The 15,402-nt window shown below is 41.3% G+C and overlaps 1 protein-coding gene across 4 annotated transcripts in view; it reads left to right on the top strand.

Moving 5' to 3' along the window:
- Window positions 1-15,402, top strand: part of YTHDC2 (YTH N6-methyladenosine RNA binding protein C2) — a 131,889-nt gene that overhangs the window by 97,860 nt on the left and 18,627 nt on the right. For 3 of the 4 annotated variants that reach the window (XM_073677216.1, XM_073677212.1, XM_073677225.1), the window contains 4 exons: window positions 577-869; window positions 6,210-6,387; window positions 7,808-8,011; window positions 14,198-14,380. In XM_073677216.1, the coding sequence (XP_073533317.1) occupies window positions 577-869; window positions 6,210-6,387; window positions 7,808-8,011; window positions 14,198-14,380 (858 nt within the window). The remainder of the gene's footprint in view (window positions 1-576; window positions 870-6,209; window positions 6,388-7,807; window positions 8,012-14,197; window positions 14,381-15,402) is intronic. The other variant, XM_073677232.1, reaches the window with a different exon arrangement.

The following is a 15,402-nucleotide window of genomic DNA, read 5'->3' as shown; positions in this document are numbered from 1 at the left end:
TAAGCAGTTTAGAAAAAGTCATATTGCAAACAATTGGACCCCACACAAATCCTTCCCCACAAACCCCTTTCCATCCCTATCCCAGTCCAATGTCCATAAACTGCTATGAGCAAGGCAAGAGTGCCAATCTGTTGGCTTAATACCGTTAGACCGTTGCATTCACAAGTATGTAATTTTGTCCATTAATAAAATAAATAATATGGAAAAAGGCAGGATACAAACTACATAAGCTCTTATATTAGTAACTTTTTGGTGTCTTTAATAAAGCTGGTGTACTTGTCACCAGGGGTTGTTGAAAATTGTCTAACCAACTACTAAGACGTTCAGTTAAAGATATTACCCCAGAAATTATTGGTCTAAAATGTTGGGAGAATTGATCTTTATGCTTTTTTGGAAAGCGCATAAATGGCCAAATTGAAAAACTTGTTTAGGAATGACAGTACATTTTTGACCTTTCTTTTTTATTTCTTTGTTTACCTTGGCGAAACATTAAAGTGAATTTGTCTTTACCTATGAAGTGTTAGCGCTAAGTGTTACATGGTTGTTATTGGTTGACTGCTCTGCTTTATTTTCTAGTCTGCTAATTTATTAGTACATCTGAGGCAAAAGTGGTACAGTTTATTTCTAAGAAGGATGAAGTCGCCCTCAAAACCTTGGACTCAAGTGGATGAGGCCACCATCAGGGCAGTGATAACTGTATTAACTAATGAAGAGCAGTCAGCGGGTCTACAGCAGCCTTCAGGAATTGGACAAAGACCAAGGCCAATGTCTTCTGAAGAGCTTCCAGCATCGTCTTCTTGGAGGACCAATCATAGTCATAGGGGTTCAGCAGAAACAGACTTCTCCGATGACTTGTGTAGTTTTGACAGGTACTTTGTTCTTATTCCCACAACTCTAGTCAGTTTTCTTCCTATGCTTTAGGTTTTCATAGTGGTTTGACCAGGGCTGTGGAGTCTGAGTCGGAGTCTGAGCCCATTTTGGTGGAGTCGGTATAAAATGGACCGACTCCGACTCCTAAAATATATAATATATTGGGTACAGTAGTCCAATGCAGTTTGTGGGGAATATTTTTTTTCATAAGAATTTGGGAAAGTTCTGAAATGTCCTATAAGTGTCTGTCCTATTCCTGATCTAAGGGTCTAGACCAGTGATTTTCAACCTTTTTTGAGCCGCGGCACACTTTTTATACTTAGAAAATCCTGGGGCACACCACCAACCAAAATAGCACAAAATGACACTAAAACAGTCATATTATACATATAGTTAATAATATAGATTCTAAATTTATTTTACTCACTCAGTGTGAAACCTGGGCCTGTTTCGATAAACACAAAAGGGATATCCTGGCAGGAATGGTGGAAAGACACACACGAAACTCTTCCTCAACAGTTTTCAGTTTCTCCCTGTTTTTAGTTTTTATCGCAGTCAAGCTTGAGAAGCCCAGCTCACATAGATACAGTCATATGAAAAAGTTTGGGCACCCCTATTAATCTTAAGCTTAATGTTTTATAAAAATTGGTGTTTTTGCAACAGCTATTTCAGTTTGATATATGTAATAACTGTTGGATACAGTAATGTTTCTGCCTTGAAATGAGGTTTATTGTACTAACAGAAAATGTGCAATCTGCATTCAAACAAAATTTGACAGGTGCATAAGTATGGGCACCTCACCAGAAAAGTGACATTAATATTTAATAGATCCTCCTTTTGCAAAAATAACAGCCTCTAGTCGCTTCCTGTAGCTTTTAATGAGTTCCTGGATCCTGGATGAAGGTATTTTTGACCATTCCTCTTTACAAAACAATTCCAGTTCAGTTAAGTTTTATGGTCGCCGAGCATGGACAGCCTCTTCAAATGATCCCACAGATGTTCAATGATATTCAGGTCTGGGGACTGGGATGGCCATTCCAGAACATTGTAATTGTTCCTCTGCATGAATGCCTGAGTAGATTTGGAGCGGTGTTTTGGATCATTGTCTTGCTGAAAGATCCATCCACTGCGTAACTTCAACTTTATCACTGATTCTTGAACACTATTGCCAAGAATCTGCTGATACTGAGTGGAATCCATGCGTCCCTCAACTTTAACAAGATTCCCAGTGCCGGCATTGACCACACAGCCCCAAAGCATGATGGAACCTCCACCAAATTTTACTGTGGGTAGCAAGTGTTTTTCTTGGAATGCTGTGTTTTTTTGCCACCATGCATAACGCCTTTTTGTATGACCAAACAACTCAATCTTGGTTTCATCAGTCCACAGGACCTTCTTCCAAAAAGAAATAGGCTTCTTCAAATGTGCTTTTGCATACCTCAGCCGACTCTGTTTGTGCGTACTTGCAGAAACGGCTTCTTTCGCATCACTCTCCCATACAGCTTCTCCTTGTGCAAAGTGCGTTGTATAGTTGACCGATGCACAGTGACACCATCTGCAGCAAGTTGATGCTGCAGCTCTCTGGAGGTGGTCTGAGGATTGTCCTTGACTGATCTCACCATTCTTCTTCTCTGCCTTTCTGATGTTTTTCTTGTCCTGACACTTCTGGCCTTAACAAGAACTGTCCCTATGTTCTTCCATTTCCTTACTATGTTCCTCACAGTGGAAACTGATAGGTTAAATCTCTGAGACAGCTTTTTGTATCCTTCCCCTGAACAACTATGTTGAATAATCTTTGTTTTCAGATCATTTGACAGTTGTTTTGAGGAGCCCATGATGCCACTCTTCAGAGGAGATTCAAACAGGAGAACAACTTGCAAGTGGCCACTTTAAGTAGCTTTTCTCATGATTGCATACACCTGGCTATAAAGTTCAAAGCTCAATGAGTTTACAAAACCAAAAAAAGTGCTTTAGTAAGTCAGTAAAAAGTAGGCAGGAGTATTTAAAACAAGAAAATGATAAGGGTGCCCATACTTATGCACCGGTCAAATTTTGTTTGAATGCAGATTGCACATTTTCTGTTAGCACAATAAACCTCATTTCAAGGCAGAAACATTACTGTGTCAAACAGTTATTACATATATCAAACTGAAATAGCTGTTGCAAAAACACCAATTTTTATAAAACATTAAGCTTAAGATTAATAGGGGTGCCCAAACTTTTTCATATGACTGTATGTGGTTGAAAATGGGAGCAATGTCAAAATAGCTTTGTTGGCCAGAATGGGGAACTCCTTGGCAACAGATAACCAAAAACTGTCCAAAGGAAGATCAGCAAACTTTAGCTTTAAACCGCGATCTTGCTTCAGTTCAACGAGTTCCTCTTGCTCCTTTAAAGTCATGTCCTTTCCAGCAACAGATAATGAGCTGTATGGGTCCCTAACCCAGTCAAGGCATTCTGTGAAGGCTGAAGAGAAATAGAACGATAACTTCTCTTCAAGAGTTTTCAAATGTCTGCCAATCGCTTCGCACATTGCAGCAGTATTGTCATCATGCAGTTTCTCGGTGAGTGGGAACATCTGAAGGTTGCCACCCTGCACATGTTGTTGCCAGAGCTGCACCTTTAAACGGAATCCGTTCATTTTATCAGTGCTTGTAAGCAGGTTTTCATTTCGACCTTGCATCCGTGTGTTTAGTTCATTCAGATATTGAAATATATCAGCCAGGTATGCCAGTTTTGCACACCACTCATCACTTGCAAGCAGCTTTGAATAATCAGACCTCTCGTTTGTAAGAAATATTTTAAGTTCCTCTCGCAACTCATACACACGGGCCAGCACTTTGCCGCGTGACAGCCACCTGACCTCCGTATGGAGCAATAACATTTTATGTTCCGCTCCCATTTCTGTACACAAAGACACAAATAAGCGACATCTCAAAGGTCGCGTCTTCACAAAGTTCACTATGCGCACAACATCATCCAACACAGGAGCTAGATCTGCTGGTAAGGTCTTTGCAACGAGGGCCTCACGGTGCAAGAAACAGTGGGTAGCAAGAACATCTGGGTTTCTTTCTTTAACCCTACTTACAAAGCCTTTGATGCGCCCGACCATGGCTGCGGCTCCATCAGTGCAGACACCTGTGCAGTTTTCCCATGTAAGTCCACTTTTATCAAGATATTCCGATGTGACTTGGAATATTGCCTCTCCTGTTGATTTTTCTGTCAGTGCCTTGCAAAATAGGAAGTTTTCTCTAATGGCTTCACCATCCACAAAACGCACATTGGCCAACAACTGACAATGTCCACTGATATCCGTCGACTCATCAAGTTGCAAGGCAAATTTCTTACTGATGCGCACCTTTTCCAAAACAACTGTTTCAATGTCCGCAGACAAGTCATCAATCCGTCTGGCAATTGTGTTATCAGAGAGAGGCACTTTAGCTATCTCTTTAGCTGCTTCAGCGCCAAGCATCTCATTTACAATAGCTTTACAAGCTGGTAGTATTAATGTTTCTGCCACAGTGTGGGACTTTTTTGATTTAGCTATGAGTTCAGCAACAAGGTAGCTAGCTTTGAGGGCTCTCTCATTTACCTTTGTGCTTTTTCTCAAAAAAGTTGCCCCTTTCTCATTGTTTGTACGTAAGCGTACAAAATACTCCATCGGTTTATTTTGAACGGAAGGGTGTTTCGTTTGGAGATGGCGTTTAAGTTTGCTTGGCACCATAGCGCTATTGGAAAGCTTCTCACCACACACCAAGCACAGTGGTGTTGGTGCTGTCGCATCCCCAGTGGAAGTAAATCCAAATGAAAAATAGCTTTCACTGTATTGCCTTGAGCTCACCGTCTTGTCTTTTTTCTTTTGTCGAACTCTCATACTAGGGCCTTCATTTGGGTTAGAATTGTGTCCAGGGTCCTGTTCGGCATTTGCCTTTTCCATTCTCAAATACTTCTCCATCACTGCTGAGATAGTGTGCGCAGCCACACACTAAAATAGAAGAGTATTACATTATCTGCCACACTTAAAGGACCTCTGCTAGGCATATTTCATTCCTGAGGGCTTAAAAAGCAGCTCTCGTGGTGACAAGAAGCTGATTTAAACCCCCCAAGAGTGAACTTCGCGAGAGCTGTATGTGTGTGATAATAACTTATATTACTACGGTCTGCATTTCCTGCTTGAATTGACACTAGTGACGTAGCACTCAGCTTTCTCTATAAGTAGAATAGAGCCGGCTGCCAAGTGCTACGCCACTAGAGTCAATTCAAGCAGGACATGACTGCTGAAGAACGGTACTAATATCATTTATTATTCCATACATACTACTCTCACGGAGTTCACTCTTGGGGGTTTTAAATCAGCTTCTTACCACCACAAGAGCTACTTTTTTAGCCCTCAAGAGTGAAATATGCCTGGCAGAGGTCCTTTCAATAAATTATTTATTTTAAAAAAGTGAAATAAAAAAGGATAACCCCCTCATATATTCAATCCCATGTAACCTCATAAATACAGTCCCACGTATATGAGCACATGATTATCAGCATCATATACTGTGGTGATGTGCACTGTACAGCGCCACAGTATATGGTGCTGATTATTATGTGGCTCATATACTGCAATATAAAGGGGTACAATGAGAAGTACTTTGGCCATGAGGCCAGAGTACAAGTGCCAGCTCATATACTCAGCATATGAGCTGGTACTTGTAGTACTCCAGCCTCATGACTATAGTATTTCTCATTTTACATTTCTCATTGTTATATGCAGTATACTGCTGGAGTACTAAAAGTACCAGCTGATATGCTGAGTATTCTGCCAACAGTTCATATACTCAGGCAAAAGCTCATGTAGTCAGCATTATTGGCGGGCATTACCTTGGCGGCGGGCAAATGCGAGAGTCTCTCCGCTCTCAGGATGACGCGCCGGCCTCGGTGACGTCATTAAGTCGCGCGAGGTTCAATGCTTGCGCATGTGTTATTGTACACGTCTCCTACATTGTAAGAAGGCGTGACTGCGCATCGAGCGCATTGCCGGGAAACAAATCACAGGGGGCACCATAGTTTGGGGAACTTTCCCCGCGGCACACCCGACCATGTGTCGCGGCACGCTAGTTGAAAATCACTGGTCTAGACTTTTAGCTTAGATGAATCTGTGTTACAGTAAATTTATCACTTAAACATCAGCCATGTATGAGGGAGTCGGAGTCGTGGAGTCGGTGTCATGGAAATTGAGGAGTCGGAGGTTTGGCTTACCGACTCCACAGCCCTGGGTTTGACCCATCGTAAATATAAGCATGTTTGTAAATGATTACTTACTTACAACATTTCCCTTTTTTTTTTTATAGCAGCAGAACTATAAAGTCTCCACCCATGACTTTTTCTCAACAACCTAAACTTAAAGAGAGGGTTTTACAGCATCCAAAACGACTTGAAGAGAAAATGCAACAGATGTCTACAAAATTTCCTGAAGGCAGTAGCCACTCCAGCCCTTGTGCAAGCCCCTCTCCACCTGCTTCTATCAAGGTAGTGTCTAAGTAACTGAAATCAGACCCACAGATTGAGCAGCAACTTCTACACTGGGAATGTAATGCAAAGTTGTACAAACTGTGGAAAAAAAACATTTGCTAATAAATGTATGATGTTTTAGGTCTCCCTTCTGAGAACTACACCTATCTTTAGAATAGGGTTCCCCAATCCTGAGCACCCAACTGATGCCACAGCCGCTGTGAACATGCCATAAATGTCCATGACATAAATGACAACCTTTTTAATTTTTTTTTTAACTACATCCATGTTCCACTGTATTGTCTTACCTGACTTTATAGACAAATCTCTATTCATATTTAAGTGGGTATTCGTTCTTTTAAAAGTAATGATGGGATAAGCTATCGATAGTGACGAGGTGGGTCTGATTCTTGACAATGATCTGAAAGGGTTGTGGTGCTTAATTGAGTACTGCAGCCTTTTTAATGTCTGCATCTATTTCAGGCCAGTTCATACATGCAAATTCTGTATTTTAGGAAGCGGAGGTACAAGGCTTTGCAGCATTGTCCATTCACTTAAATAGGGCATTGCTGCAATACCTTACTGTATGGCTACAAAAAGTCCAAACCAAACTGTAACTGGTGTAAACATTGAAGTAGCTGCCGCACTCGTAAAAAGGTCATGTCACATTCAAACAGTTAGTCTTGTGTGTATGGGGGGTGAAATTCAGATCTTCACCAATCTTATATTGATGTATTCTAAGAGATCTGTTTTAAAAGGCTTGGTAGCCCCTTTAACATTATGGTTTTCATTAACATCTGCATTCACCTTCAAACAAATCCTGACAAACCCTTTTGACCTATAATTGGGAATTTTAAGGAGATAAAATAACACTGCAGACATCCTGACAAAAAGCATAAAAACTGCTAGTATGAACAGTAAGAACCATATTGTTAGCAAATGCAATTATAACAACCTTAGCACTTGCTCTTAAAGGGGTTATCCAGGCCTTTTATTATTTTTGTGTATGGGGCTAAGAACTAACAGGCAGATGATTGCTAACTACCTGCCTGTTTTGCACGGGGACAGTCTCTGCCGGATTCATTTCACCTCTCGTCAGCAGAGCAGCTCTTCATCTTCTGATTTGCTCTGTTGACCGGGCGTCACTACAGACGTCATTCTGGCAATCAGCACGACATTGACAGAGATGCCCCTTAAACAGAGCAGAGCGGAAGACAAAACCATGCTCTGTTGACGTGACGTCAGTGGAAGAAGAGGAATCTCCTGCAGGATCGGTCCATGAATACTCTGAGTCGGCAGAGATCGGCACTGGGAAAACGGGCAGATAGTTATCAGCATCACAAAAAAAACAGTAGACAAAATTTGGAAACCCTTTTTTAGCTACTCCATGCTGGTGAGAGGAAAATAACAAAGTACAAATTTTGTTTATTCCTCACAGAGCTCCAAATCTCCATCACAAAGACCAATTTTACCTGTCAGGTATTTTATAATGAAGAGTAGCAATCTGAGAAACCTTGACATTTCCCAGCAAAAAGGAATCTGGTCCACGACTCCTAACAATGAGTGTAAGCTGAATAGAGCATTCTGGGAGAGCAGCACCGTTTATCTGGTATTTTCTGTTCAAGGATCTGGCCATTTTCAGGTAACAAATACAATATTGCTTAAAATAGAATTATTTAATGTCAAATGTATGCGGAAAAAGATGATTATGCTTATTTTATGTTTATGTTCTATAAGTGGTGTAATGCGGCGGTGTTCACACCGTGCAGTAATTGAGGCAGTGACCCAAGCAAGTCCAACATAAACAGCTTTATTCAGCAACTCACGGGTAACAGAACAGTCCTCCAGTTCGCAGCCGGGTTAACATCAGTCCATAAGCAACAGTTGCCGGGGCAACGGCCGTGCCGGGCCGCTCAGAGCTGGACAGGTGCAGAGCCTTCCCAGGCGTGGGGTCAGCCACCCTCAATCCTGCTGAGCTTTCCTGCTATCCTCCTAGCAGGTACCAACTAGGTAGGTAGAACAACACTAATCCTTAGTGCAGGGATTTTAAAGGACCTGTGGCAAGAGCCACTAGAAAACCTGGGTTGGAGGGAGGAGGCCGCCCCACTGCCTCCTGTGACCTCCTCCAAGAAATGAAGGCCCTGCTGGGTTTTTACTAATCTGCCTTAGCCAGATAGCCTGACCAGGTCAATGCTCACCTTCATTCCTGCATTGCAGCCGCAGGTGAGTTTGTGACTGCAATGCACTCCAATGGATTTAATAGGTCTCTGTACACATTCTGGGGGATATATAACGGTCCCTCGTATACGATCCCGGTCACTGCCTCACGGTGGTAAAAGTAAGATGAGTGACCCCCAGGTTATTTTACAGTAGTTTAACGTGAATGATGGACTACACAGCAATGCATTGTGTATTTACATAACTTATCAAGCGTCTCAAAAATTGGCTTAGAAGGTGGTGCAGGATTCTTGGTGAGACTGTACCACAAGTTCTACCTTAAAGGTCCATTTACACTTCACAATTATCTTAAACAAGCGTTCCAAGTTAAAAGCTTGTCCATCAGGTGTAATGACCTTTTGTGCTGCACAAAAGATCATCGTTCTCGGCAGCACATTGTCCTTTGTTCACTGCACATAGGCTGTCATTGTTCTCAGCTGCTCAAGACCCGTTTACAATCTATTAAAGACTATTCAGTGCACATCTAAAGCTGGGTCAGCCTGTGTAACGTCTACTAAACTACCAATGATCGGCAAACAAGAAGCTGGACAGCAGTCATTTAGGGCCCCAGGTCGCCCCGTGTAAACGGTCCATTTAGTGTGCCGTCTAATTGGCACTGTAGTACCCGTGGCAGGAGAAAAGATGGCTGATTGAGATTTTATAATGGTGATATAGGATATCAAATGGCATGAAAATAAGGAGGAGTGTTACAGAAAAATTGGTTGTATATGGTACTTTTAAAAAAAATAATTTGAGAATGCAAATGTTATTTTTTAGTTTAGCTTTTGTGAATCATTAATAAACATGGTTTAACCCCTTCCTTGCCAAAGATGTATAGTATATGTCCTGGCTTTTAATTGCCATATCTCAGCCTTTATCGCAGCTACAACAGTGATCTGGGGCTAATTTCTTTAGAGATTACTAGCTTTAAAATGAGCCCTGGATCACTGCAAATACTGAAATCTAGGCTGAGATACAGCCTATTAAATTGTCACCCTCTGATTTCAGCCAGTGTGAAGGAGGAGAAGGTGGCTGCAGGGTAGCGGACCGGCTGCAGTGAGAGGAGAGAGATTATGCAGGATCTCCTCCTGTCCCTGTGTAAGAATAGGTGTGAATCATACAAAGTAAAAAAAAAGATTCTAAAGTACTTTTTTTAAGCCCTCTATTACTGGGAGGAAAAAAAAACATTTACACATATTTGGCGTCGCCATGTCTGTAATGACCTGAACTGTAGGACTAGCTTGTCAATTAGCATTGGCAAGCTAGTCATTGTACATTGTAAAAAGAAAGCAAGAATTACACATTGTCAGTCACTTTACTTGTAAAAAAAAAAAAAAATTTGAAAAACTAAAAATCACAATCCCAAAAATTATACCAATGAAAATAACAGTCCATCCTACAAAAATAAGCCCTCAAACACCCCTATAGCAAAACAAAAAAAAAAAAATGTTATGGCTCTTAGAATATGACGACACAATATTTTATTTTATTGGATTTTATTAAGAGAAAATGATAAGGTATAAATAAACTCAACTTATTTGGTATCATGGTGTCCATAACGACCCAAACTATAAAATGAACATGCTGTTTGTACCGTCCAGTAAAAACCATAAGAGACAAAACTTATTAAATTGCAGAATTGCATGTTTCTGATCATTTTATTTGAAAGATTGAATGAAAAGCTTTCTAACTGTGTTCTTAAAAAGCAGTATACAACCATTTATAATATATTTCCATACTCCATTTCTCCTAATACTCCTAATAGAAATTTTCATTTATTCATTCCACATTATATTAATCATGTGAAACATTTAAAAAGTTAACAAGCTTACTAAACACTATTTTGAATGCCATAATGAATACATTTTTAAAAATGATGTAATTTGTGATGGGGTTTTAATATATAAGCCCCTCAAAGGCACTCGAGAACTGAGCTGGCTCCTAAAAAATAGGTTTCTGAAAGTTCCTTGAAAATTGGAAAAATTGCTGCTATCCTTATAGCCATGTAATGTCCCCCCAAAAAAGACGTATATAAAGTTGATGCCAGTGTGCAGTAGACATATGGGAAATGTCAGTTATTGACTATCTCTTTTAAGGTCAGACATAAGTTGTGCAAATACTTTTTAAATGTTTTGAAAAATTTCATTTTTTTTGGTTTAATAAATTCAAAACTTGGGATTACATCAAGGCCAAATTTGAAACTTCCAGTATAAAACCAGATTTATGGTCTTTTAATTTCTCATGATTTTATAAAAATATATAAAATGTAGTTACAGTTTTGACCACTAATTAAAATTTTTAGGCAATTTTTACAAAAATAAATCGCTTTGATGCAAAATTGCATGATGGTGCCTTCATGTGTCAAGTGCAGAGTGACATTTTGACATTAAAGAAGTTGTACAGTACTTTAGATTAGATCCTGGGGTACCCACGGTGGCTACTGGGTTGTGGGCGGGGTTACCCCCCGCTTCACACCCAGCATCCACCGCGCGCATTCCCAATGAATGGGCAGAGGCAGAGCGCGCGGTGGATGCCGGGTGTGACGTGGGGGGGGGGGGGAAGAAACACCGCGTACAGCCTGGCATCCACCTGGAACGTGGAAGACAAAGATCCCCGGCTGCTGCCAGCACTTGTCGTGACATCAGCGGATGTCAGAGCCGGCTGCAGCCAGGGGTCACGTGATGCCTGTGAGTGGCCAGTGATATCGCCGCTCTCAGACACTATCTGCAACGTAAGGTAATTACAAAAATCCTTAGGGGGCCTGGGGGAATACATCTGGGGAGGTGGGGGGGTGATCTAAAGTACTGGACAACCCCTTTAAGCCAGTTGTCTACCTTTATAAAATATATGGGTTCGAGACTGACATATAAGTCGCTAGTCTTGATATACTGCTCCCCATTATTCTCTGTAAAAAGGGAGCCTGTCGCAGTTTCATAAGTTTATAGTTAGGGCAGTATGAAACTAATGACAGGTTCCTTTTAAACAAAACTGATATGTAGTTATTAGGAAAAATAATTAAAGTGCTAATATTTATTCAGTCCTGAAAAGAGACCTCTAAAGGGAGAAATGTATTGGGCTTTTCTAAATCAAGACGTAGGATATTTGAAAACCACACTCATTGGTACTATCTAGCAACTGTAACACTTTACAGAAGGTTAAGTTTACATAGCGGCCATTATTCACTGGTGAGACGGGTGGAAGATGCAGGAGAACTCCTTATTTTGAATTCAGCGGACTCAATACTGAGGCTAACGGGGCTCTATTAAACTGATATCAAGGTAAATAAAAAAAAAAGCAGCCTCACAGTGTCCTATTTATATGACTCAGTCCGTCTTACAATGTTGTGGGTCTCCAACCAGTAGCTGTGACTTACGGCTTCACATAAGAAAATAATTTTGGTGAGTCCCAAAAATAATTAAAATCCTCAATTTATTGCAAAATAATTTAAAAGCCCTTATTCACTGAGTATCTCAGTGACTCACCGAAATTATTTTCTTAAACTGATATCAAGTATTTTTTGTGCTGCTTTTAGTAATAGTACAACAAACAATCCCTCACTATTTTCAAGTCCACACTCACTGCAGCTAAACAAACCTACTTCTCATCTCTCATATCCTCCCTGTCTCACAACCCTAAACAGCTATTCAACACTTTCAATTCTCTCCTCCGTCCCCCAGCGCCTCCTCCCTCTCCTCTCAGCTCAGCCGAAGTTATCTCATCCTCCTTCTCTGCCATATTTCTAAAACTTAACATGGATAAAACAGAATTCATCATCTTTCCACCTTCTCATTCATCCCCCCCATCTGACCTATCCATCAACGTCAATGGCTGCCCACTCTCCCCAGTCCCGCAAGTTCGCTGCCTCGGGGTAACCCTGGACTCTGAACTCTCCTTCAAACCACATATCCAAGCCCTTTCCACTTCCTGCCGACTCCCAACTCAAAAACATCTCCCGCATCCGCGCATTCCTCAGCATAGACTCTGCAAAAACACTAGTGCACTCCTTCATCATCTCCCGCCTCGACTACTGCAACCTCCTGCTCAGTTGTCTCCCTTCCAACACTCTCGCCCCCCTCCAATCTATCCTAAATTCTGCTGCCTGACTAATCCACCTGCCCCCCTGCTATTCCCCGGCCTCTCCCCTCTGTCAATCCCTTCATTGGCTCCCCATTGCCCAGAGAATCCAGTTCAAAACCTTATCCTTGGCATACAAAGCCATCCACAACCTGTCTCCTCCATACATCTGTGACCTAGTCTTCCGGTACTTACCTGCACGCAACCTTCGATCCTCACAAGATCTCCTGACTACTCCCCTCTTATCTCCTCTTCCCACAATCGCATACAAGATTTCTCCCTTGTATCCCCCTTACTCTGGAACTCTCTACCCCAACACATCAGACTCTCGTCCACTGTGGAAACCTTTGAAAGGAACCTGAAGACCCACCTCTTCCGACAAACCTACAACCTGCAGTAACCACTGCTCCACGACACCGCTGCATGACCAGCTCTCCCCTCACCTACTGTATTCTCACCCATTCCTCATAGATTGTGAGCCCTCGTGGGCAGGGTCCTCTCTCCTCCTGTACCAGTCGCTGACTCATTTTGTTAAGATTATTGTAAGTGTTTTTGCTATGTAGACCCCCTTTTTTCACATGTAAAGCGCCATGGAATAATGGCGCTATAATAATAAATAATAATAACTGCACACTGTCTCCATAATATGCTGCTTTTAGAGGGAATTTATCAGTAAGAACAATTGCTCACAAAACTGCTTATATGGGTATCACCTTTATATCTTCTATCAGTTGCCGTGTTCTTAAGTAATGAGGGTTTTCATTCATATGCAAAAAAGGCATGCAAAAAAGGCATTACGTGCTGTGGGCGTGACATAGCACTTAAGGAGCCACTGCCTCCCAAGGTTGTTTTCCCACCCAGTATCAGCCTTTTTAGCTTGATTGATTTCCAAGACCTGCATGCCTATGTATGCAGTTGAGGGAGGGTGATAATCTTACTGAGAGGCTCCCTTAAAGGGAATCGGTCACCAGCAAAAATGCTATTAACCTGCAGATATGGGGATAATCTGCAGGTTAATAGCGTTACTAACCTGCCCTGTGCTTGCACTTAGCCGAACGCTGCTGGGAGAAAATTAACTTTATTCCCTTCCCCCAGCAGCATTCGGGCTCCAGTTACGGGTGCGGATTCAGTCACTGCTGTTAAGAATACAGAGTAGCGCTGAAACTGACACTCCCTCCGTATTGGGATTGGCTGTCAGTCAGTGACAGGGGCGCGATTACAGCTCCTGATCTGTATTCTCAGAATGGTGACTGAACCGACGCCGCCCCCGTGATTGAAAGCCTAATGCTGCCGGGGAGAATAAAGTTGATTTTCTCCCCTGAGCGTTTGGCTACGTGCAGGTACCGGGTAGCATAATAACCCTGTTAACCTGCAGATTAACCCTGTATCTGCAGGTTAATAGCGTTTTTGCTGGTGACAGGTTCCCTTTAAATAACCCGTTATTCATATAACTGATTTCCCTTAAATTATTGAGGTAACACATCCATATACTTGTATCATTTTATTTTGTCACTTTGTTTTGTATTTTTTTGTGTAGGGCTTTGCTAGAATGTGTTCAGAGATCGGGCAGGAGAAGAGTAAAGATTGGGGATCCACCACTCTTGGGGGAGTCTTTAAAGTGGAATGGCTACGAAAGGATAGCGTTCCTTTTCAGCTTACACATCATTTACTGAACCCTTGGAATGATAACAAGAAGGTCCAGATAAGTCGTGATGGACAGGTACGGTTTTTAATTTCTCATCAACATTGTGAAGATGTTAGAGTGTAATGTTTAGCTCCTAATTTCCCCTTTAACCGAGAGGGTGCTAGCAGAAATTTGTCTCTGGGGCCGGTTACTTTTTCCCCTGCCCAATCAAAAAAGACAAAACATCCCCACAGAGAAGCTTAGACTCGGCTCTTTCCTATGAGACATGTAAAATCACAGTCCTGCTCTCCTCCTTGGTCCCTGCAACTATTGTGTAGAGTAGAGAAAGAAGCACCCAGACATAAAGCTGCACCTCTATCGGAAATTAAGAAAGAAGACTGATGTATTTGAAGACAACCTAATCCAAAAACTATAAAAACAATTAAGAACTGCAGAAGACTCAACCCTTTGGTCCAAGAACTATACGGGCCAAGGGGCTCCTCACATACAGAGTAAGGCCTCCTTCACATGTTCGTATAAAACGCTTATGTGAAAAATGGGTACCAGTGTCATCAGTGATTTCCATCCATGTGTCCGTTTTTACCATCAGTGTCATTAGTGTTTTTCCAGTATGGATAAAGAAAGAAATGGCAAAGCTTCTCATATATTTTGCAATATTAAACACGTACAGCACATGGATGCCATCCGTGAGCTGTACGTGTTTTTCCCGGACCCATAGACTTGTATTGACCCTTGTCATCCGTGCTGTTGTAAAAAAAAAACACGAGCATGTGCATAACACCATAAGTTATAATGGGTATGTGTGGGATCCGTGAAAAAAACATACTGGAAACACGGACATGTGAGTGAGGCCTAAGGTGTATTTACTTTAGTGAAAAGTCCGATAATAGAAGCAATGCAAATATCATAGAATATAATAAGTTAATAAGTAACAATGGAGTATAAAGTACAAGTCTAAATTAAATTATTAAAAAATAGACATGAAAGCACTATTATCAAAAAATGTCTATAAAAAAAAATAGTTTTATGCAATAAATGGTAAGTGAAAAAGTTAGTTTGTGTTAAACATTAAATACCAGTATGGGGGAGAGGTTAAA

Source organism: Phyllobates terribilis, unplaced genomic scaffold (assembly GCF_046119375.1).
Source record: "Phyllobates terribilis strain yellow unplaced genomic scaffold, ASM4611937v1 Scaffold_1__5_contigs__length_1240528914, whole genome shotgun sequence".
Lineage (NCBI taxonomy): Eukaryota > Metazoa > Chordata > Amphibia > Anura > Dendrobatidae > Phyllobates > Phyllobates terribilis.
Note: the sequence above shows the minus strand (reverse complement) of the source record. Positions and strands in the feature narration are given on the sequence as shown.